The 25265-nt window shown below is 44.0% G+C and overlaps 1 protein-coding gene across 1 annotated transcript in view; it reads right to left on the minus strand.

The window, feature by feature from the left end:
* Positions 1-25265, minus strand: part of FBXW8 (F-box and WD repeat domain containing 8) — a 114016-nt gene that overhangs the window by 20996 nt on the left and 67755 nt on the right. Inside the window, exons 6-8 of the mRNA XM_070627156.1 lie at positions 22625-22821; positions 19550-19756; positions 248-375 (exon numbers count right to left, since the gene is read on the minus strand). Coding sequence (XP_070483257.1) covers positions 248-375; positions 19550-19756; positions 22625-22821 — 532 coding nt within the window. The remainder of the gene's footprint in view (positions 1-247; positions 376-19549; positions 19757-22624; positions 22822-25265) is intronic.

Consider the following 25265-nt stretch of genomic DNA (forward strand, 5'->3'; position numbering starts at 1 on the left):
ATAGTGTTTCAGAAACGAGGCAGAGACACAGCTCTATCCAACTATTACCTAATACAAGACTTTGTTCTCCAAGTTCACAGAGACGGTATTTACAGGATCAGGGCTGAACTCAGGTGGGCAAAGCTGGAGAGTGAGAACTGAGGAGTGTGAGCAGTAGAGGAGATGAGTGAGCGCAGCGGAGGCTGAGGGGCAAGGCCTCAATGGAAGCTGCTGTGGCTACAAAATGCTGCTTTGTACTCAGACATACCTCCTGTCCATGTTGCCACTGACCATGAGATTGGGAGGGCTGTCCCGCAGGTTGACGCAAGTGAAGTCACCAAGTGCATTGCCCAGCTTCGAAAGGCAGCGTTCTGCTTCCAGGCTGTACACCAGGATCTGGTGGAGGAAGAAAAAGACATGGGTGCACAGTACATACAGCAGACCTAACGCAACACTTCTCACTTCAGCACCGTCCAGGGCATGAGCACGACAACTCAGCTCCTGCTAAGGAAGGTGTTCTGCCGCTTAACACCCTGACCTTCTCCAGGTAATGACAGTAAAGGGATATGGCTATTAAAATGACAAATGGAAGTACAAAAGAACATAAAGAAGAATTCAAAGAGTTTCTCAGGTCAAGGTGCAAACAAACTCATAGGGCACAAAGAAAAATGCCGAATGGGGAAATTAGGTATCCCAGTTTTCTAAGAGGAAAAGAGGCACGGCAACTACCGAAGGGTCACTGACTGCTCTGCTCCAGAATTAATGGGGATGCTCAGGAGAGACAGGAACGAGCAGATGAGCCAGCAGGCCTTCTCTCTCTTATTCCCCTAGTTATTTGGACCATAGAAGGTAAAAGAAAGAACAGGACGAGCACCCAAGGAGAGGAAGCTTGCAAAGGTACCACCAGACAATTCCTTCAGATGAAACTACAAACCAAACACCCTGTCTTAGTCCCAAACATTTCTCTCTTGAGTCCTCTCCACTCGCTAACTTTAGGAAGCTCTGTACATACGCTGTGGAGGCAAACAAGGTGCCCTTGATCTCCAGATGACACATTCGTTACATCTCAACACTTCCGTGCCTTCCCTCCAGCAAAAAGAAAAAAAGGCTCTTACTAAAAAAATCTCAGTAATTGAATTTAACTTAATTCGATTAACATTAAATGCTTGCTATGGGTCAGTTACTGTTGTAGGTACTGAGGACACAGTCCTTGCCCCAAAATTCTCAGTTCAAAAACCTCCTCATTAACACATACACACTTCTGAGTATGCATTCTATTTTGTTGATCATGTGGTTAAAATTAATCACTGAACTCAAAAATCTCAATATCAGTATTTTGTAGAGAAATTCTCCTTTCTTACTTAGCACATGCATGAAAATGGTGTGCTTTCTTTTTCTTGCTAACCCATACATTTATCACTTATCAGTATACAGATTCTTTTTTTTTCCTTAAAGATTGGCACCTGAGCTAACAACTGTTGCCAATCTTCTTTTTTCTTTTTTCTGCTTTTTCTCCCCAAATCCCCCCAGTACATAGTTGCATATCTTATTGTGGGCCCTTCTATTTGTGGCACGTGGGACGCTGCCTCAGTGTGGCCTGATGAGCAGTGCCATGTCTGCGTCCAGGATCCGAACCGGTGAAAACCTGGGCTGCCGAAGCAAAGCGCATGAACTCAACCACTGGGCCATGGGGACGGCCCCTACAGATTCTTATTTTAGTAGTGAGAAGTTAGTAAATTTTTTCCGCCATAAAAACCATCCATCTCATTGTCAACACACCTTTCTAACGAGTGAATCTTTGTTAATTCCTAACAGTCAAAACAACACTATAATATTAACTATTGCCAACAGCATCTGAAAGGAAAGAGGGCAATTTCAAACTTAAAAATGGCTTCTTAGTCCATAAACACTATTTTATTTTTACTTTCATGCAGTTAAAAATTAAAGTTTCTGACTGAGACAATTTCAAACATTCTAAAATATCCAAAATAAGATTACTCTTCCAAGTAAGAGCATAGAAATAAGTCTTCAATCTACAGTGAATAACCTAAAAAGTACATAAAATCAGCTCCTGAAAGGAGAAAAAAAAGTAATAACAGCAACCTCATGGTCTATTATAAAAGTAGTATCTTGCACTTCTGTATTACTAGAGAGCTTTCAACAGGTTTCTTGGACTCAGTATTTTCTCGTTTTTAAAATACTTCAACTTCTATAGCAGGAGCAGGCCTTTAAAATGTAAACTGTCCATAGGTAAATAGAAGAATTCAACTCTGATACTGAGTCAGTTCGTAGGTCTTCACTTTTTCTAGAAGTTCTTTATTGACAAGGAGATGGATCATCTCTGAGGGATATAGTGAGATCTAATCCCTCTCCAAAAAGACTCTCAAATTCATCATAAAGACATCGAGTTAGTAGTCGAGAGTCAAGTATTTTCTAAAATGTTTAATAATTCAACGAATCAGAACCATCTGAAGAGCACCTTTACCATTACGTTTAGTTAAAGACCACAGAGATTAGAAAACACATTACCCAGCTCAAAGGCGAGTCTTTCCACGTTACAAGTCCCTTAACGACCTTTACCATTCCTCCCTCCCTCCCGCACTCTCTCTCTTTTAATAAGGTTGAGCAAATGGGACTTCATTTTATCTGATTGCCACAGACTAGTGAGATTAATTATTCATGCTCACACTCTCCCTCTTGTTAAGACCATGCATTAGACTAATTTTTCTCTTTATTGCCCTAGTTGGGTGAGTCTCAACCCATGGCCACTTGACTCACTCTCAGAGATGTATGGATAGGCTGCAAAGAAGGAAAAAACTACCCATAGCTAAAATCTTGGAGAGAATGTTCTGCACTAATGTGACTGCCAAATCAATAGATGTTGCTGTGATTTTTTCTTTTAAATACCACATGTATGTTACAAAAGACCTTAAATAGTGACTACAGGGAAAATTTTTATAGGAGTCAGATGTTTCCTTAAGAATCATCTAAAATGGCTAAACCATGTTAAGACTGGTGGATATTTTGCAAAGATCACTACAGGAGACGCAGCATGTAGTCACAGTACACGGGGTGGCTATCCTTTCTTTCTGGCTTCCAGGTAGGTCTAGAGGGTCAGTAGGTGGAAGCAAGCATTGTCTTTAAAAAGAACTTTTGCAGAAAGTTCTCGGTTTTTCCTTCTTACAGATCTTAAAGTATTTCCATAAATCCTAGTCTTAGAACTTTAACTTTCAATTTGGTTGATTATTCAGATTTCTCTGAAATCTATTTCTAAAAAAATCTTTTTTCTAATTTCAAACATAATACATCTTGCCACAAATTCTAACATAATTACATAACAAAAAGTGGTAGCCTTGTGTATAACTCTCTCTGAAATGACCACTTGAACAGCTGGGGCATATACTGCTGGACGACTTCTAGACAAGTCTGTTTGGTCTGTTTCTCTCTGTATGTGTGCGTGTGTATAAAATTTTCCTTTGCTCTGAATGGGATTATTGTTCTAGAACTTGTTTTTTCTATGAAATAACATGAGAGTGCTTTCCTTGTTAGTCACCATAGATAGATCTTGTTTTTTGTAATGGCTACATAGAGTTTTTCTATGGATATATAATTCCATATTGATGGATATTCGGGTCGTTTCTAATTTTTTAGACAAAATAAATAATGCTATAATGCATTCAACAGTCAGTCAAATACGTATTCCTCATCTTGCCTGCAGCAGGCACTGGGATGAACAGGGACGGCGGGTGATGTGCAGAAGTGCAGCCTGCTGCCAGCTCAAACACTCCACCTCTTCGCCAGCTGGTGCACGGCCACCAGCTGTCCTGTTCCTCCGTACATGGTACTCGCCTCTCTGAGGAGACCCACCTTAGAGCCGCGTCCCAGCAGCGAGTGGTGTAACGGCAGGGGCCGCAGTGTAGTCAGGAAGCGGGCAGTGGCACAGCCCAACATCTGGGAAGCATCAGCAAGTGCCCTGGTGCAGGCAGGCCCTGCACCTCCCAGGTGTGGCTGGACCATTTAGTGTTTCCAGGACTGGCTTTCCAACCAAACCACGAAGGAAAGAGCTGAGAAAAGGCTACTGTCCCTGCAATGGAGGGAGTGCAAGGCAGGCCGACTTCCTCCTTCACTCAGGGAGAACTGGATTTCGCACTGCAAACGTTTTCTAAACCTGGAACTGATATTACCCTCATAAGTAAATAGGAACCACATGCATACAGAACTCACTATGAAGAGATTACAGAGCGTTGCAACCCGGGCTTTTGGTCATGTACTGCCGGACGAGGCGAGGAACTCCCTTTGTGTGTCCTTTGATTAAGTTTACCCAAACAGTGAGTCTTCATGCTCCGATTTCTGCCAAAGGCATCACACCACCACCAAGGTCAACCCGAGCAGCTGGCTCACCTCCTCAGAACCCCAGCACCGCCTCTCCAAGGGGTGAGGAGTGGCCGCAGGCTTCCCCACAAGACTATAGGATTGAAAGAGGCTCTGCGGATTAGAGATGATCTGTCACCATTTTAAAAAGAGAAGTGACAAAGAGAGCAAAAGTTAGGAGATGCTGTGGTAGACTGAGGCAGAGTAAAAGATAAAAGGCATGGGAGGAAGATTTGCTTGAAATTCTTGGAGACGACAAAGTCTATCTACTTCCTTTTCTGATCCCTAATGACCCACCCTCTATCACTACACATATATTTTGCCCTTCTGCCAGGGGAAAGTCGTGATAAGAAGCTGAACTCTAGAGAATAAAGCAAATAATCCTTATGCTCTCTCCTCCTCCATCCCAATTAAGCTTACTGTGCTCTCTTTGTGCTCTTAGCAGAGAGTTCACTCCCTCCTTTCAGTGCTGAAGGTGTTCACTGTCTACACACTTCATCTGGTGTTCCCAAGGTACAACTGTGAACCGTGCAGTAGCTCCCTCTGACTTTCTCCCAGACCCGTGGTTCTCAACCACTGAGGGGAGGAGAGTCACCAAGAGACTGTGATTTCAGCAGGTCAGCTGAGGCTCTGTTACCAAGTGCCACTCCCCATGTTGTAAAACACTGTCCTAGCCTCAGACTGTAAGTTCCTTGGGGCAGAAATGCTATCATTCACTCCTGCAGCCGTGACTAAGGGCCCAGTATGTGCCGGGCGCTCAGAAAGTGCAGGTAGACTGACTGACTGGTACACATTTGGCAAACCCAGAGCTTACCAGTCTGGCACATAATAAAGACTCAGATATCCCTTTTTTGGCTTAACACATTCCCCCATTTCTGGATGTCTAATCTTGCTGCTGGCTTGTACAAGGGAACCACTTCATCCTACTCAAAACAGAAGGAGGTCCCAGAGATCTCTCTCCATAATAGCCAGATTCTAGAACCCCCAAACTGTATCCAGGCCTAAGGTTCCACCTTTGACAACACAGCAGCCCAGAACGGCTGGAAAATCCTCCTGTTCACAAACATTGAAAATGCTGGAGAAGATTCAGTCTATGAACAAACCTTCCTTCAAACGTTCTAACTCCTAAGAAACCAGAGAAATTCCAAGGAGCCAAAAATGAAGAGAGCACTAGAACCAGGAAGGGAAGTGGCCCTCAGGCCAGGGGCTGCTCTGGGGACACTGCTCTGCCAGGGTCAGGGGCCCAGAGAACTGTGGAAACAGGAGGCAAAGTTTCCAGCCAGCACCAAGTGGAACATCAGAACTGAGACCTTGGCATAAAGCTGGGGCCCTTACATGGCTATATATACACTCAGTGAAAAGCAAGCTAGGAAAAAAGTCTGTCCACTGGTGAAGAGAGCCGACCCAGAAACTCGCTGGCCTCAGGTTCAGCTCAGGATGAAACCTGTCTGCCCCAGGGTCTGCAATCACACATCTGCCCTCGCACAGGGTCCAGTTTGGACTTAGACCACCTGTGAGGCCAAAAACCCCACGCCTAGTAATCAAAGCATTTTCAAGTTGGTAACACGCCTCCCAGTACCTGGCAGAATCTTCTCAGGAGGAAGACGCTCTCAAGCCAGGCCCCTCAGGTGATCTACAAATCAAGATCAGCCAAATATGAGCTCACATTGAAAAAAAAACCCAAATACAGAAGGAAACAACTCATCGTAAGTGAGAGGCAGAAAACAAACAGAAGACTAGACTTCCAAGGGCATCAGATATTTATCAGGTAAAGAATATAAAATACACATGCTGAAAATGTTGACAGAAATAAAAGAGGGTAAGGGGTCAAAAGCAGCTACACTGATTAAGCAGCTTTGAAAAACAGAGAATTTCTAGGAATTAAAAACATCAACAGATGAGTTAAAGTAATTTGAGTCCAAGGGAGAATTTGGTGAACTGTTAGACAGATTTGAAGAAATTATTCAGAATGTAATACAGATAGACAGCAATGGAAAATATGAATGAGCCACGAACAGCACAGAGGAGAGAAAAGTTGGTTTAACACACACCTAACCTAAGGTCCAGACAGAAAGAACAGAGAGAATGAGGGAGAGGAAAATTTGACAATGGTTGAGAATTTTCTACAACTGAAAGGAAGGAAGCACAAGATCCCAACAGGAAAATACAACTAAAGCCACACCGAGAGACATAAGAGTGAAGCACAGAAAACCAAAGACAAGGAGAAGATCTTAAAGGCAGCCGAAAGAAGAGAGAGTCCTAGGAGGGACTGACAGAGTGACAGCCAACTTCTCAGTGGCACGGATGGAAGTCAAAACCAATCATCTCTGCAAAGGGCACAGAGAAAGTAACTGTCAACCTAGAAATACAAAGGACCAGCAAGACTACCTCAGAATGAGGGGGAAATAAAGATGGTTTTTGGATAAAAACACAGTGAACACTTGTGGCTAAGAGATCCTCACTAACAGAACTTCTAAAAATTATAGTTTTACATGATGGAAAATCATTCCAGAAAAAAAAGCCTGAGATGCTGGAAGGAAGAGAGGAAGATGCAGGTAAATGTGCACAAAAGGACACAAAATTGACTATACACAGCAACAACGATGCTGATTTGGGGTTAAATACATAGAGAAAATGGTATCTAGTCCTTCTTGTTCCAAACAGTCAAGTGCCCTGAATCAGGGCAATGTATCATGCCCACAAAGATGCCAGATGCGCAGCATTAGGGTCTGGAGTGAACAGAGGCTTCCTTGATTACCTGTACCCATTCTGGCATAGGAGGGACTCAGTATGTATTTGATGAAAGAATGAATAAATGCTACACATCTCTGCCTGTATCTATCGATTACACGGGAACGACACACCGGCCTTACAGTATAGATATGTTCCACGCATACAAATGAATACATTAAGTCAATTTGTGTTGCACCAACAGCAACCTCGCTAGCTGTTTCATAGGTGGGAGGTACAGTTTCATTCAGTACAGATCTTGAAGTACAAGACTAGCCATGCTCATTTTTTAGAAATAAAAGACACAAAAGAAAAAGACCTCTCAGTCTTTGGGGTAGGATTTACTCGTGGAAATGACCCAAGTTGCTATTCTGACGAACATAAATGTAACCATGAAAATGTGAACTAAAATTTCACTACACAAAATGCAGGGTCTGCATATCGATGTTCACATACAAAGCTAAGCGAACAGCCTCCATAAATTCACAGATGAGCTAAGATTTAAAAAAACGAGGAGAAAGACAGACAATTGGGGAGGGAGGGGGAGCTAGCGAGAAAAGAGTAAATCATACACAAAATAGCCAATAAAAAAATAAAAAAGCAGTTAATATACATGAATAATGGATGTCTGATTTAAAAGCAGTTTACTCCGATATGATGTAATTTTTGACAATCAGCCAGAGAGACTATTTTGTAAGTCCTTGCCAGAGATAAGTCAGAGCGTGAGGCTTGGTAACAGGCCTAACTGCGAACATGTGGAAAATGACTTTCACCACCATCCCAAAGGTGACTTTCTGTTGGCAAACAAAAACTTGCCTCTCAGGTGCACTTAGCAGCAGCAACCAGCAAGATGTAAAGCTTGAAGAAATGGACCCCTGACACAAGCACAGATCCCTGAAACATAGCACCCCCTCAGCAGTTTCCATGACATGCTTCTGGCACAGTCCACACTCCAATGCAGAACAAAGGGAGAAGCAGCCTGGGCTGCTTTCATGTTTAAGTTTTAATTGGAGTGACAAGCCCACGAGGCCCAGATATTTCAGGGATGGGACGGTGTTGCTGAGCGTCGCCAGGCACTGGGTAGGCAAGGCCCGTGTGCGCTCCCCACCATCACGTGCCAATGCACCTGCAACCCCCACTGTTCCAGGACTGGACTCTGCCCGGGAAGGCACTGCCAATCACCACAGACTGTGCCAAACGTGGGGCTTTGTGATGTGGGCAGATGTCTACAAAGGACCAGAGCGAGGCCAAACCAACACCTATTGTGACCTAAGCCTGAAAAGACCCAGAGAGCAGGAGTACGCTCGGGTGCAAATGCAGGCAGACACCATCCAAATCTCTCCCCCGCACAGCCATGGAGCTGCAAGGAATAAGGAGGGCAGCTCTGCTCTGTGGAGGACGCAGAATGTGCTCTCCATTTTGCCGCGGGGATCTCTTTAGACAATCTCTGTCTTAGTGTTAGAATGAGGAAAAGAGATACAACTACAAAGAACTGGTTAAGGGGGACATGAAATGAATGGGAAACGTTCACTGTCACAGCATTTACTCCAACGAAGAGGTTATAATTATTATGCAAATGTTCAACTGAAAGCTGAAAATCCTCACATCCTCCTTTTATGCTCCCAACAGGCCTCACCATAATGAAGAGTATGGACAGTTTCAAAGCACTTCACAAATATTAACCACATGTAACTAATCACAGTCCCCATGAGAAAGAAAGTTGTTATTAAATCTATTTTATACAGGGAGGAAGACAGGCTGCAAACCATGAAATGAACTCTTTAAAATTAAAGGTAACTTGGACACTATTTTTCAAGTGGGAAGATTAGCAGTGAGACGACGGTAACGTGAAGATCTCTGTAAGCCTAGAGACTTCCTTAACACCGTACATATAACTCAGGATATTACACTGGCTTGGTTATCCATTTTCCCTTCACTAGCCTGGCAACTTCTAGTCTGGTCCCAAGTTATACTGGACAAGGCAGAACGTTGCTAAAATCAGATGACTGAAACAAACGACAGCCGATGGAGGAGAGTGGAAAATTGCAGTGAAGAGTCAGGGCCTTTGGTGTAGGGCAGACCGTCCCCCGCAGCTGCCCCCCTCACACCCTGGAGGGCACAAGGAACTTTAACAACACTCTCCGGCACACAACTGTACCAGCACAGGGATGCTTAGCGTGTCTGCACATAAAGAACACTAGAGATACTGCTGAGAGCTGTTGTTAATGATCATGATATGCCTTTCACACAAATCCCTTCAGGATATCATTCCATTTGATTTTCACAAGCACTAAGAAGAAGACAGACAAATTCTACTGTCTACATTTTATGCACAAAGAAACTAGGGCTTAAATAATTTTAAGTAACTTGCCCCAAATTCCAACAGCAGCTGCAGAAGCACTAGGCAGAGCCTGGCTATTATCATTCCTGTGTCGATGTTTGCCTCTATATTACAATGCCTTTTCCTGGTTCCTGGCAAGAATGGTTATTCATAGTGGCTGATATTTATGGTGTTCTCTTATGTGCAAAATACCACTGTGATGATTCTCTCACCTGATCCCCATGATTCCCTAAGGTGGGTATCATGATTTTATTCACTTTACATATGAGGAAAGGAAGGTGCAGAGGTCAAACCACTTAGACAGTTACAAAGGTCTGGAACAAGGATTCAAACCCACGGGTGGACTTCCAAGCCCATGCTCTGTAAACTTCCCCCCAGGGTGCTCCAAGTGGACTAGCAGCCCTGGGCACTCATAAGACAGGCAGATCCTCAGGCCCTGCCCTAGACTTACTGAATCTGAAGCCTTGGGGGTGGGGTCCAGAGATCCATATTTTTCTGCTATCCCCTGGCTTTTGAGAAGCCTGCACTACACCCTACACTGCCTCCCAAGCCAAAAAAGAATCTCAACAGTAAAGAAGTGTTACTCAGCTATAAGTGCTCATTTCCTGCCTTCCGACTGATGCCAATCTGGTTAAGAATAGTGCTGGGCAGTAACAGTATCAAAAAGGGAGATGCAGACCCTGTGTACTATAAGAATCACAGAAGGAGCATGTTCCCTGAGAGCCAGAAGAGTTGGGAAGGCTCCTTCTGATGACCAGGACTCTGCACAGACCTTTCCTGACAGGCCAGGGAGAGACAGAAGGGGAAGAGCGAATGCTCTTGCTAGTCAGGAATAAACGTGGCACATTCGGGACTGCGCCAGCTTGGCTGGAGCGAGGGGCTCACTTTGGAAGTGCAGGATGGAGAGCAGGAGCCTGACGCCCCCGGTCTTGAAGGCCAGGCAGAAGGCGGGCACCAGGGCCTCACCCACAGTCCTCAGCATGCAGCCATCGCTCTGACAAAACCTGAAAGAGACCATGAGGAGAGGCGCCGATGGGTGGTACAACAGCACAAAGGTGGGGAAAGGGCAGGGGAAAGTGAGGCAGGGGGGCTGGGGAGGAATTATTTCCATCATACATTTTAAAACTTATTATGAACATGAGATAAGAGTTCACATCCTAAGGAAACACCACAGTGCAAAGAGGTCACCCAAGGTAACAGGTGGAGCCTGGGCCAGAGGTCCTAAACTAGACAGATCCAAAGAAATCTGGGTATTGAATTTGGTCTGGGTCGAGTCAGTTGGTCCCATGTCAATGGACCGCTCTGGAGCAGGAGAGGTGAGCTGGGGCTGGAATCCCAGCCACAGCAGAGCTGCTTTCTTCCGAGGGTTCTTGGCCTCGATTTAACACACTGCAAACCTCATCACTCCTCCCGGAGTCCCCTGATTTGGAATGCGAGCGCTCAAACGCAGAATGAGGTGGAGCTCTCCTTTGCCTGTCTACAAAACCAGACTCACCCTGGAAATTAACACCACAGCGGGAGAAGCTTAAAAGCGTAACTTTGCATCCATTAGAAGAACTCATCTGCAACTCAATAGTTGGTAAGTTAATCATAAATCCGCTCTCTAACACAGTGCCTTATAGAAGACTGCAGGGCTGAGTAAAATTAATAAATCATATTCATCTATGTACTGAGTAAAAAGCAAAAGTTCTCTAATTTGTAATATTTTGTTAGTCTAAACTGCTATGTGTATCTGAAAACAGTAAAATGTCTTAAATGTTCTGAAATCCCAATTCACACAGACCATTTTCTGTGCGCCCTCTTTCTCCCGCCCTCCCCTAAAGCAACACCAGCAGTCTCCAGGGTCTGGATGTGTGGACACACACCAAGAGCGTGCAGCCGAGTCTACAGTGCTGCTGCTTCTACTTGCAGAGCAAAGGCAAACATTTTCAATGGGTCCCCCAACCTTCATTAACTGAAACAGAAGCTGATTTTTAACCTTAAGAGAACTAGCTGCTGCTTGGGCTGAATTTCCTCAGAGACTCATCTGACACGAAGGAACCAACGCCATACCTTACCCATGAGGTGAAATCAGATCAACTCCAAGCTCACACACTCCCAACAATATGGAATGGTGAACTGCATGGAAAGTCCACAGAAATAAGCAGGAAAGCCATTAGAAAAATTAGGCCCTAAATAAAATTCTAAGCTTAATACAAAAGATAAACAAAAGATAAAACAAAAGAGAAAAAAAAGAAAAAAAAGGCAATGATCATCATAGACTTCAGTGTAATGGTCTTGGAAACTTGCTCAGAGATTCAAAACTACTAATCAATGATTTGAAAATTAGAAAATGATACAAATGTCAGTGGCAGACAAAAACTCTGCAAAAGTGTGGGTGAAGACAAAACGTATTTAAGACAGTGCCAACCCTCTCCAATACGGCTTTACATCTCAAAGGCTTTTATACCAAGTGACTCAGCACTCACATCAATTTACTGCATCAGTTCTGCAAGAAGCTACACTGACCCGCCCCTTTCTATTCGAAATGCATTCTTCCAAAACAATTCTTAGGAAAATGAATTTTGTGGAGAACCAGACTACTATCACTACAAGTATGGCTTTAGCACAGCTCCCACACTAGCTCACGGCCCCTGTGCTCCAGCCAGCCTGGATCATCCCAGCGCTGCTTTCTGGTCCCCCTGGAAACCGCCTCCTCTGGACCTCCGCCTGGACTGCCCCTGCCCAGGCTCTCCTGAGGAGCTGCAACCTGACCCCAGTGCTGGAGGGGCCGGGCGAGTGCAGGAGGGGCCCGACAGGACTGGGCGCCAGCCACGTGCAAAGCACATTACCTACCCTTCCCAGGTACTGACCCCAATGCTGGAGGGGCCGGGCGAGTGCAGGAGGGGCCCGACAGGACTGGGCGCCAGCCACGTGCAAAGCACATTACCTACCCTTCCCAGGTACTGACCCCAGTGCTGGAGGGGCCGGGCGAGTGCAGGAGGGGCCCGACAGGACTGGGCGCCAGCCACGTGCAAAGCACATTACCTACCCTTCCCAGGTACTGACCCCAATGCTGGAGGGGCCGGGCGAGTGCAGGAGGGGCCCGACAGGACTGGGCGCCAGCCACGTGCAAAGCACATTACCTACCCTTCCCAGGTACTGACCCCAGTGCTGGAGGGGCCGGGCGAGTGCAGGAGGGGCCCGACAGGACTGGGCGCCAGCCATGTGCAAAGCACATTACCTACCTTTCCCAGGTACTGACCCCAGTGCTGGAGGGGCCGGGCGAGTGCAGGAGGGGCCCGACAGGACTGGGCGCCAGCCACGTGCAAAGCACATTACCTACCCTTCCCAGGTACTGACCCCAGTGCTGGAGGGGCCGGGCGAGTGCAGGAGGGGCCCGACAGGACTGGGCGCCAGCCACGTGCAAAGCACATTACCTACCCTTCCCAGGTACTGACCCCAGTGCTGGAGGGGCCGGGCGAGTGCAGGAGGGGCCCGACAGGACTGAGCGCCAGCCACGTGCAAAGCACATTACCTACCTTTCCCAGGTACTGACCCCAGTGCTGGAGGGGCCGGGCGAGTGCAGGAGGGGCCCGACAGGACTGAGCGCCAGCCACGTGCAAAGCACATTACCTACCTTTCCCAGGTACTGTCCCTTTCCAAATGCGACACCTGAGGCATGTGAGTAACTAGTCTAAGGCTTATCTGACTCCAAAACCTGTGCTCAGTCCCCAGTGCTTATACCACCACCTTGACTTTTCCCTGTATTTACCTTCTCTAACTTCTTCACTCCCTCCTAGGAGTGGCTCAGGATGGCTAGAAACCCTAAAGCATTCTTAGCTTCCATAAGCAGCAGCAGCATCCCAAAAAATACTTTTCGCAGAATCACCCACCATGCTATACAGAACATCAGAGGTGCTCGGGTCCTCAAAGGTCTCTAAGTCAGAGGTCTTCTGCTCCGTCTTGAGAAACCCTAGGGCTCTATGGAGGTGCTTCAGGGTTTTCACATGTGAGGAGAATTTCATTTATTATTATTCACTATGAACAATACACTAACAATTATATCAATTACTGATATCATCTTAACACTAAAATATGTAAAAACACATTTGAATGTTTAATCCTCATCTATTTATTTGTACAATTTTTCACTACTCTGGAATTCACTGTGAAGGTCTCCCTATGACCTTGTGTCCATCTCAACATGGAGAAAACCACCTTTATGTTGCTAAGTTATTGTTAAGGACCACCAGCTATAAACCCCGAAGCAGGTGTCATGTTTGGTTCACCTCTGTTGCCAGTGCAATCAGAAATCTAGCATATAGTATTGTTTTCAATATGTAGTCATTAACAATGACAGAACCTTAGCAACAAAAACGGTTCCTTTTGGTAGTCAACATCACTCAATGAAACCCAGAAAACTGGTCTCCAGAAGCTATTTTCCTCAACTTTTCCAAGAAGAAAGTAAATATAAAAAATTAACAAGGTTTAAGGTGAAAGTGAAAAGGAAATGAGACATTTACTTGGGGAACTTTCAATTTTAAATTGTTCATCCTGCTTGTAAAATACTGTTTCTGATTCTCCTCTGGAATGGAACCTTGAACAAATGAGAAGATGGATCTCCTATTCTGGTGCAGGTATGGGAGAATGTGGCCAGAATCCATGAGCACTACATTTTTCATTCCAAAGGCTCTCTCAGACAGATATTTCAACTCAGGACGAGTGCAAGCAACCAATCCAGAGTCTCTTCACGTCTGTGTAGAGGGAATGATTATCATAAGAGACGTTAGCAATCATTTTCCAGCGTGATGTAAGCTGAGGCAGCAGTGCCAAGCAAGCGTCCTTGTCACACACATTCCAGCCTTCTGGATTACTTCACTCACAGCTCTCTGATTAGGATGCACGCCACGTGCTCCCTAATACAACCTGCCATCGAATGCCAAGTACTTCAGAACTAAATTAGGAAATACGTCCGAATACATGGAACGATACTAAGAGCCCTAAGTGGGTCTCTCTCCCTTCATGAGGCGTGAGACTCATCGTCAACATAATGCGCTTCAATGAGGCAATTCATAATGCGCTTCAATGAGGCAATTCTATCTTCTAACCCTCCACCTCTGAGAGCAAAATGTAATTCAGGCAGCAAAAGAATTAATAAAGATGATATGGTATCATAAATACATTTTCATGGATGGAAGTATTTTTGACAGATTCAGGAAATATGAGACATAACAACAAATGGTAAAGGGATGTTTGGGCACAGAGGGCTACATGAACAGAGTTGCCACTGATTTTTGCACTGCAGCACGATGAAGAGACGAGGCCAGAGTAACTGCTACTACATTTGTTTTCTTTTACAATCATGTGCCACTTGGCAATGGCTACCTTTACGAAGTCTGAAAACCCCAGAATGCAACATCAAAACTCAAGAATCCATTTTCATCCAAAAGTAAAGGACCTTCAAGCAGCCCTTCTCATCAAATACCCCTTGTCCAGCGAGACACAGGGATTGATGAAAAAGTACTCAACAATTTCCTGTCCAATCACTTCTGTCAGCAATCAGCAGGGCCCTTAGGAGAACCCGTTAGAGCAGTAACAGTAGAGCAATGGATTCTTCAACCCATTTTGGAAGCCCTCGGCTACCCAGCAGCCTCCAGGGGGATCAGCTCATCAGGACTCTGCAGGTAAAGGGAGGAGTTCAATCACATCATCAAAGAATAGAGGAACGTTGGTGCTGGACAGGCACCCCAAAGTCACACGTCCAACCCTTCTCAGTTTCCAGAAAAGAGGCAGGTCAGCTCAGTGTCTTCAAAGAACCATGGATTCTCCCTCAAAGGGTACCAAACCAAGAAGAGGCACATATCAGTGCGCGCAGCAGCTCTTTCTACCCTAACTGTGGTCTGACAGGGCTGTCAGTCCCACTGCACCGATTCTAGGTGAAGCCATGTGATTCTAGATGAAGTCATCTATCCTAAAAGCAGAGAGTTACAAAATAATTGAAATGAAGGGCAGGACCAGATAGATCTCTGTTTATTCCTTCTGGCCTCATCTTGTTGTCATCTGTCTCTAAGGCCTATGAGAGAAAAGATGTCAAGGACCTGCTAGGAAAATGGGATGCAGGGCCATCCACCACTTCACAAGGAAGACCTTACAGAGAGGGCAAAATCTACCAACGTGTTAAAGGCACGGCCCCCTCTGACCCAGCAAGTTACTTTGAGGAACTGATCCTACAAATAGATCTATGTGGACCAAGTGTTGTCCGAAATAGCAAAAGACTGAGAGCAATCTAACTAACATCCATCAGTAGGGGGCTAGCCCAATTAACTTGGGTGTATCCATAAGGTGCAATATCAAAGTAGCACAAACAAAAACACACCAGCAAGTTCTTCGTTATGTCAAAAGAAATGATGAAACGATCTCCAAGAGATTTTGCTGCAGGAAAAAGCAAGGTACAGAATAATACAGCATTTCACCATTTATATTTTTTAAAAAGAGGGGATTGAGGGCATGTATGGGCACTCTGCCTATATATGCATACAATATCTCCGGAAGGACATACGAGAAGCTGGGAACACTGATTTGGCTCCAGGGAAAGAAAGTGGGCGGCAGGTTGAAAAGAGTGGGAAGGAGTCATCCTACGGCACACTCTCCCTTTCTTATCTTTGATTTCTGAATCAGGTGAATGCATTACCTAGTCAAAAAATATTTTTTTAAGATGTTTAAAGATCTGATCTTTTAAGAAAGAGTGAAAATGGATGAGAGCCTTTTTTTTTCTCTGACTTTACTTGGCCAAAGAAAATGTTGGCAAACCCAAGTGTGGCTCTTAATTCTAGCCTCTGAAATCCAAACGTCTGGGAATCCCCGTGCCACAGACAAACCAAGATGTACCAGCACACTAATGCTCTCTCTGATCCTGTCTGCCTGAGCTGGAAATGAGTCAACCAGCTGTAGTCACAAGCCTTTTCTTAAGATTAAATAGACAGATTTTTGCTAAGTTACTCGGCTTCACTTCCTTAGAAAATTATATTTATTAGTGGATATAGGTTACTTGACAAGTACCAGTGTGTTGAAATCTGTGCATAACACTATTTTAACACTCCAATGTCAGGAACAAAACTGGTGCTCTTAACTATCTGTGATGAACACATGATGGGCTGGCTAGTAGATATGTGAATGGATGAATCTGAACCATTAATACTCGATGATCAGACAGCTGTGGTGCCTATAAAATGCTAACGGGATCATCATATGGTATAAGGGTATTCTCCAACTAAACAAAAATAACCCCTCTGGAATACTTCTACAGGTTGGGGACTAAAATTCTGTATCAACATTTGGACTTCACTGTCTGCTTTTATCACAGTTGATTAATAATGGACTATAGCTAAACCCCAGTTCTGTATCAGGTACAAACAAAAATAAACCAAACTCTCTGTTCTCATAAAGCCTTTATCTGAATCCTAGATATACAGGCCAGAGGCACAGACTCAAGGCCCCATGTGTATATAGCTCCAGGCAAACTCCACTGCTAATAGTCTCACACCAACCTAATAAAAAGTGCTGGGAGACATGTGGCCAGGCCGATCACAGATAAAGCCAAAACACGGTCCTGACAAGCACAGTGACACTGAGCCCGCACAGGAGACCATTTGAGAATTATGACATTACATTAGAGCATAGCAGGATGAGACTAAAATCTCACAGCGCCATCCGTGACATCGCTTAGTTCACGCAAATGTTACCTGACAATTACACTTCTTAAGAACACAGGTTTTTCCAGAGGAAGGGGAAAATCCATTAAACAAAATCAGATGGGAAGTTCTGCCTCTGCAAAATAAGGAAAGCTTCATAGATAAAGCTTGGCTTCCCTCACGTTCGAGGGGGTGGCATTCTGTTGGAGAAACATCTCAATGCAAAGTTATTCCCAGCGTGACTAACAACCACCAGCCGCCCACCCACACGAGTGTTTGAGGATGTGGTGGAGTACTCACAAAATATTTGGATGACTAAACGCTACTGTCAGATTTCAAAGAGATACTTAAACACATTCCTGTAACAAACTGACTTCCATTCTTAATTGTAAAACACCAGTGAAAAATACTGGGTAACAAGTTATTCGAGGGACTATAAACTTTTAAAAATGAATTTTCACAAAATTAATGTATTAATCAGCTGATTCTAACAATTAATACTTTAAATTGGGTTGGAAATTTTGAGAGGCATCCAAAAAAGTGCCTCCTTACATCAATGTCTCAAGGATGCCCCCAGTCTAATTTTGTGCTAAACTATCCGTTTAACTTGCTTCTCAAATACATCCACCATGATTGTATCACCATAGAAATAAATCCACTCAGAGGAGTCACAGAGAAGTAAGACCTGCCAAATGAAAACTTTACTAAAAATATGACAAACTTAAACCAGGCTAGTACTAAATATAACTATCACTTCACTCCACTGAGAGCTCGAGAAATAAATGAGATAACAAAAACTTGAATGCATGATGGATGGAAAATTAGAAAGCAGTCTCTCTTCTCTTAACAAATGAGCTCACCAGAGATCGGAAAAGAAAGCATCTTCAAAAGCAGCGGAAGGAAAGCGCCTTGGGAAACCAACTGCTGTCCTCCTCCCCTGCTTCCCGGGAAGGCGAAACACAGGAGTCACGTCAATACACACTTTCCAGCTAAGACGTGCCCAACGTGCTCTGACAAAACAGGCCAACCTGAGCACACAGGGAGTCCCTTCTCACAGAGGACAATGAGCCACACGCATTTTCTACTGCTTCATCTACCTTCCTGGATGACAAAGATAAAACTGCGATCAGGGTGCTTCAATTCTTTGAGCACTTATTTAAGCTGCAAAACCAGTGCACACCCAGATAAAGATGTCACCTTACAGGTGACGCCACTTAGGGGAACAAGAGGGAAAAATCACCTCTCTCAAGAGAAGGCCGTCGTCAGAGGAGCTGCTGGCTCAGAGAAGCTCCCTCCCAGGGACTACACCAACTGCCAGCAGGGTCAATCACAGGCACACCAGAGAAAAAATCAAAACAGAACTCTGTCCCTGCCTTCCCTGACTTCACTGGAAGAGAAAGAGTTCTATAAATCAGCTTTAAGACTAAGTACTTGGCCTACGGTCAGGATAGTAAAATACTAGGTAGTGATAAAATTTAGTCATCGCGCAAAGAATTTCAATTAAAAACTTGTCTCCTTGCTTCTGGCTCAAAGAGTATCAAAGGCATGTTTACGCACTGTTAGTGAGAAGGAAAATTTTGATGCAACCTTTTTAGAGGGCAATTTGGCAACGTCCACCAACATCTTAGGCGCACATATCCTCTGACCATCAACGTAATTGCTAGGAATTTATCCCGGAGATACACTACACAAGGACTTTTGCAAATTACTACGTGTATTGTAGCCTTGTCCATAATAGCCAAAATAGAGACAGCACCCTACATGCCCACCAGTGAGCAGACTGTGGACTGTCAGCACACGCTGGAGTCCGAGAGAGAGGGAACTTGGTCTGTGCTGACACGGAATGCTCTCCAAGGTCTACTATACAGTATGTATACTAGGATCTAATTTCTACAAAGATACGTTTTTTAGTGTATAAATGTTCCTATATATGCATTAAGTTTTTCTAGATGGATACCTAAAAACTGTTAGTAGTTTCTTCTGTGGAGTGGGGCTAGGAGAAAAGAGGAGAAAGGAAATAATTACTTTTCATTTTATACCCTTCTGAAGTGAATTTTTTTTACCATGCTGATATATTGCCTGAATACATCTTTAAAAAACATGTCAGGGGGCCAGCCTAGTGGCATAGTGGTTAAGTTCAGGTGCTCTGCTTCTGTAGCCTGGGGTTTGCTGGTTTGGATCCTAGTGCAGACCTACACACTGCTCATCAAGCAACGCTGTGGCAGCGTCTCACATACAAAAGAGAAGAAGACTGGCACAGATATTAGCTCAGCAACAATCTTCCCCAAACAAAAAGAGGAAGCTTGGCAACAGATGCTAGCTAAGGGCCAATCTTCCTCACCAAAAAAAAAAAAAGAAAATCAAAAATCATAGAGCATTAATTTTTTAATTGCCTTCCAAAAAATAAAATCGATGTTCTTTTTCATTAGTTGTACATCTTGCTATTTTTTTGTACCTTATTTCCTTCGTACACCCATCCGAGACTCTTCACACCAAAAGCAGCCTGGTTGGATGAGACATCCAGACATGTGACAGGCTGGCCGTAGACATAATGGAGGGTTCTGGCAGAGTCTTCAGCTTTTAGCAGGTATACCAGATCTCCAGCAGTGGCTACTGCCACAGGGTACCTTCCAGTATCTGGAACTATTTCAAGGTAGTCAACCTGTTAAAGGAGAAGAGTTGTTTAGTCCTTCAGGTCTCACCCACAATTCCTCCTACATATGAATGAGAAGACCAGCAACCCAACAGAAAAAGACAGGCAAAGGGACAGTTTACAGGAAATGAAACAGTTTTTACATAAATGAAGAGATTCTCATCATAAAAGAAACACAATACACTCCAAATAAGAGAAATACAAAGTAAGAATTCACGAAGATATCATTTCCACCTGTCCTATCAGTAAAGATCAATTAGTCTGCTAAGACACTGGGCTACAGCTGGTGGGATGTAATTTGGTCCAACAGCCATGGAGGGAAATCTGGCAACACTTACCACAACGTCAAATGCACATGCACTCGGACCCAGCAAGTCACTTCTAGGAATTTGCTTACAAATAAACTCACATTTATGCAAAACAACTGTTATTTGCTGTGGCACTATTTTGTCATAGCTAAAAACTAGAAAAACCTAAACATGGGTTACTAAGGGACTAATTAACTTAATAGTAAATCTATGCATTGGAATACCATGCAGTCATAGAAAAAAGCACAAAGACATTCTTTATAAATTCACACAAATGGGATCTCCAAGGTAAGCTTGGGGAGGGGAAAGCAAGGAAGCAAGGTGAGCAACAGGATTTGGTGTGTAAAAGGTGGGCCAGAGCAAGCACATGACGTGCTTGGCGTGCACAAGTGTAAATCTTCTAACAATGGCTGCCTCCAAGGGGGGAAACGAGCTGTGAGATGGGTTGGAAGGGAGATTTCTCACTGTAAACCTGAGTCTTTTTAACTCTGAACCATGAAGGTATAATAACTATTCAAAAAAAAGCTAAGGTTTTATTATTTTTTTTTACAAGAAATTGAATAAATAAAACTCAGTTCCAAATTAGTAAAAATCACATTTTAACATCTGTGCAAATACCAAAAAGGTGTTGCTAAAAGGTTAAAAGTGTCTGAGTTATCTGCTGTCTCCTGGCTCCAATGCCACCTGAGGGTGGGAAGGCCACTACAAGCACTTTTACACCATCACAGTACTCTCGACTGCATGGCTGCCGCCACCTGCTCTAACGTGCGTGGGTATGAGGAGCTCTCTTCAATAATTTGCTTTTCTAGACCCAGAAGTGGCACATTTCCCCCTGAGTGCAGTTTACAGCAGGTTTTCACCTCCCTGAGTAAATTGCGAAAGTACCAAAGCAGAAGGTGAGCCATGCCATGTGGTTACAAAACCCACAGTGTAAACAGGACAGCGCAGCCCTGACATCAATTCAAAAAGTTCAAACGACTGAGTCCCAAGGACTGTCTGGAGAAGCCTGAGAGGGTAAGCGTCCGGCAAGTGCTGATCACAGGCCCAGTGGGGTGAGGGCAGCTCTGCACCCGGCCCCAAGGGCCAGCAGAGAGGCAGGATGTTCTAGGCTGTATTACAAACCCGGAGCACTGCCACTGCGATTCAGGGAGCCTATGCAGGGAAGACAAAAATGGCCCAGCTCTATGAGCCAGGGGGTGCCTTTTCCAGTGACAGCGCATTCTGTGGCAACCCCTCATCCAGGGTGCAAAACAATACATAACAAGTTTTTATAACACATGCCTCCAGCAACGGTTGCCTGCTTCCTCTCTCTCCTATTCTAAAAATCATTTATTTTCCAAAAACCAACATCCTCAGTCTAGCCATTTAATTTCACCTTAATGTTGGATTTTGGACAGACCAAGAGGCTCAGATTGACAGTGGCTGTGCCATTTGCTGGGTGCTGTAAACTACTTCAAAAAGGTTCCAGTGTGTGCCAGGATGCCACCTTATTGCCAAGGCAGGATTTACACTTCACAGAGGGACTCACATCTTAGGTAACTGTCTGAGTTCATGTAATTATTGCTGGTCTACAGTGTTCTTTAGTCAGAGACCAAGTAACAAGCACTACGGTAGATTTGAGAACAAAGAGAAATATGGTACTTTCACATGTTTCTCATAAATAAACCCAAGATGAGATGACAGCATCAGGCAGCTTTGGGGGAAGACTACACCCAAACTGCAGACTGATCGTTAAAGGGACAAGAAGCTTACGGAGGAGAAGCGGTGACACCATGGCTTTTTAGTTATTCAAATCCAACCGGATTTCCACCAGGGGGAAAAGGGAGAGGAGCAGGATTTGTTCCAGGTCAGGCCATCAATTCATTATTCCGTATTGGCTTTTGTCTTCACTCTCCTACTAATGCCAAAATCAAGTTTGTCTAAATTAAATCCAAATTCAGCACAGAGAGATTTGAGCCCTTCCTTCTTACCACCAAACCACCTCCTACCACACAAATGTAGAGACTTAGGTACAACTCAACTCAGAAATAAGCTCTGTGTAAAGAACTCTTCAGGTGGCTCAGCTTCTCACACGACATCCTGGAGCACAGCTACCCAGTTAACACTGACTTCAATCCATTTTCACTCAAGAGTTACTCTTAATTCCAGGTGAGAAAATCTTGGGATGAAGAAAGTGTAGGATGGAAACCTTCCTTCCCATAAGGACTGGGGTGACAGCACTGAACTCATTTTCACTCACATGTTAGGCCAGAAACTGACCTCAGATTTCCACGGGTGACTGTCCCGTTAATGCGAAGGAGGCTGAGGACCACAGTGAGAAACTCTGGCCCTGAAGCCAGCCCTGAGGTCTGAATCACAACCTTAGCTCTGACACCAGGAGGAAGTCAATTCACTGCTCTAAGCTTCTATTCTTGGTAAATGGAGAAATTTACTACCTATTTCACAAAGCTATTGTGAGATTTATGGATGGGAGGCCCACGAATGCGAGCTGCCAACATCATTACTATTTGTTTATATGAGACCAGAGATTGCAAGAATGAAAGATAAAATGATCAGACTAAAAGCTCACCAGTTTCTGAACTTCAAATTCTGCAGCTATTTGCCAATATCCCTCCTCATTGGGGCATAACATTACAACATCAAAAGCAGAAGCTGTGGCAACAGTTGCATCTTCCTGGCTTAGGGCTAGTGCCTGTATTCTTGCATCATGCTCAAAACGATGAATAGGGTACTTTCCAGTTCTTAGATCCCAAATATTAAGAAAGCCTATGTAGAAAAAAGAAATGCAAGCAACAATTTTAAATTCACTTAATATGCACAATTATAAAATATCATGCAATATAAAGAAAGATAAATTAGTTACAAAAAATATTTGCATCACATATAACAGAGGGCCAATTTCCTTAATATATAAAGGGCTTCTAAGATTCAATAAGAAAAACAATTGAAAAGTGAGCAAAGGACATAAGCATGCTGTTCACAGAAATACAACTGACATGTAAATGAGAAAAAAGTTAAAATTTACTCACAATTAGAAAAATATAAAAACTGTAATATGATACCATTTTTCATCAATCAAATTGACAAAGACAAAAAAATTTCAGAACCAGCCTGATGGCCTAGTGGTTAAAGTTTGGTGCTCACTGCTTAGGCGGCCTAGGTTCCCTTCCCAGTTGCAGAACCACACCACCCATCTGTCAGTGGCCATGCTGTGGTGGCAGCTCACACAAAAGAACTAGAAGGACTTACAGCTAGGATATACAACCATGCCCTGGGGCTTTGGGAAGGGAAAAAGGAAAAGAGGAAGACTGGCAACACTTTCTCTGCAAAAAAAATAATAATTTTTTAAAAAGTAGTTAAAAAAACTCAGAAAGCATTTTGTGGTTGAAGATATAAGGAAACAGGCTCTCTCTCAAATTGCTGGTGGGAATGTAAACTAATTCACCCACTTTGGAGGCAATTTGATAACATTACCAAATTACAAATGTATATAAGATAGTCATTGTAATGTTTTTAATTATGTCAAAAGATTGGAAGCTATCTAGATGTCCATCAATAGAGAATTACTTAAATAATGGCACCTCCTTAGTTCAGAATTTAAATAAGGCGAGCAGTTAAAAAAAGAGTGAGTCAGGGGCTGGCCCTGTGGCCACGTGGTTAAGTTTGTGCGCTCCGCTGCAGGCGGCCCAGTGTTTCGTTGGTTCGACATGGCTCTGCTCATCAGGCCATGCTGAGGCGGCGTCCCACATGCCACAACTAGAAGGACCCACAATGAAGAATATACAACTATGTACTGGGGGGCTTTGGGGAGAAAAAGGAAAAAAATAAAATCTTTAAAAAAAAAAAAAGAGTGAGTCAGGGGCCAGCCCTGTGGCCGAGTGGTTAAGTTCGCAAGCTCCGCTTCAGCGGCCCAGGGTTTCACTGGTTTGGATCCTGGGCACAGACCTAGCACTGCTCATCCAGCCACGCTGAGGTGGTGTCCCACACAGTGGAACTAGAAGGACTTAAAACGAGAAAAGACAACTATGTACTTGGGGGCTTTGGGGAGAAGAAGAAAAAAAATAAATAAAGATTGGCAACAGATGTTAGCTCAGGTGCCGATCTTTAAAAAAAAAGAGTGAGTCAGTCTTACACACAAGCTATATGAAATGATCAACAAAATATACTGTTAAATGAAAAAAGTAAAGGACAGAAGAGTGGTATAGTATGCTATATTACTTTTGTGTTTTAAAAAAATGTATATACACAGACTACTGCAGAAGGACACACAAGACACTGTTAACAAGGACTGACCCCTAAGGAAAGAAACCAGGGAAAAGGAATAAAAGTAGGAGGGAAAGGGGCCAGCCCAGTGGCGCAGCAGTTAAGGCCGCACGTTCTGCTTTGGCGGCCCAGGGCTCGCTGGTTCGGATCCCGGGTGTGGACATGGCACCACTTGGCAAGCCATGCTGTGGTAGGTGTCCCACGTATCAAGTAGAGGAAGATGGGCACGGATGTTAGCTCAGGGCCAGTCTTCCTCAGCAAAAAGAGGAGGATTGGTGGCAGATGTTAGCTCAGGGCTAATCTTCCTCAAAAAAAAAAAAAAAAGAGGGACACTTACTGTATATCCCCTTGTATTCTCTGAAATTTTACCAAAAAAAATAAATTTTTTAAAAATGCTTTTGTGAGAGACCTAAGAAGAATGGGTGGTTGCTGAGTGGTTTAAACACAGGGAGTTCTTAATTCATTCTTCTATTTGTCCACTCATGCCAGGCACTGTTCTAGACACTAGCAGTACCTGAAAACAGCCATTAACCAACTCTAATTGGTTCTTACATGTATTTTATACCTTCCTCACCACCACCCTCTTCTGGCCCCCACTGGCAGTGACACTTCATTTTGCACAGCTCTAAAACACAAGCTAGACCATCCAATGATTGTTAAAAACTGATTTTATCATACACTCTTCTCCCCAGCCCCTTGAATACTGCTACCCAGATGAATTCCTCTGACACACACTGGCCGTGTCTCAACCTCTCTGGAATTGTCTACAGCACTCATCTCCAAGTGCAGTCCTCTGGATCAGCAGCATCAGCATCACGAGGGGCTTGTTAGAAATGCAGATTCTCAGGCAACAGACACTCTGGGGATGTACACTCAAGTTTGAGAACAGTTAAGTTTGGGAGCTTAAACTTTTCTATCAGAAATATAAACTTTCCTGAATTTGCAAT

The sequence above is a fragment of the Equus przewalskii genome, chromosome 7 (assembly GCF_037783145.1).
Source record: "Equus przewalskii isolate Varuska chromosome 7, EquPr2, whole genome shotgun sequence".
NCBI lineage: Eukaryota > Metazoa > Chordata > Mammalia > Perissodactyla > Equidae > Equus > Equus przewalskii.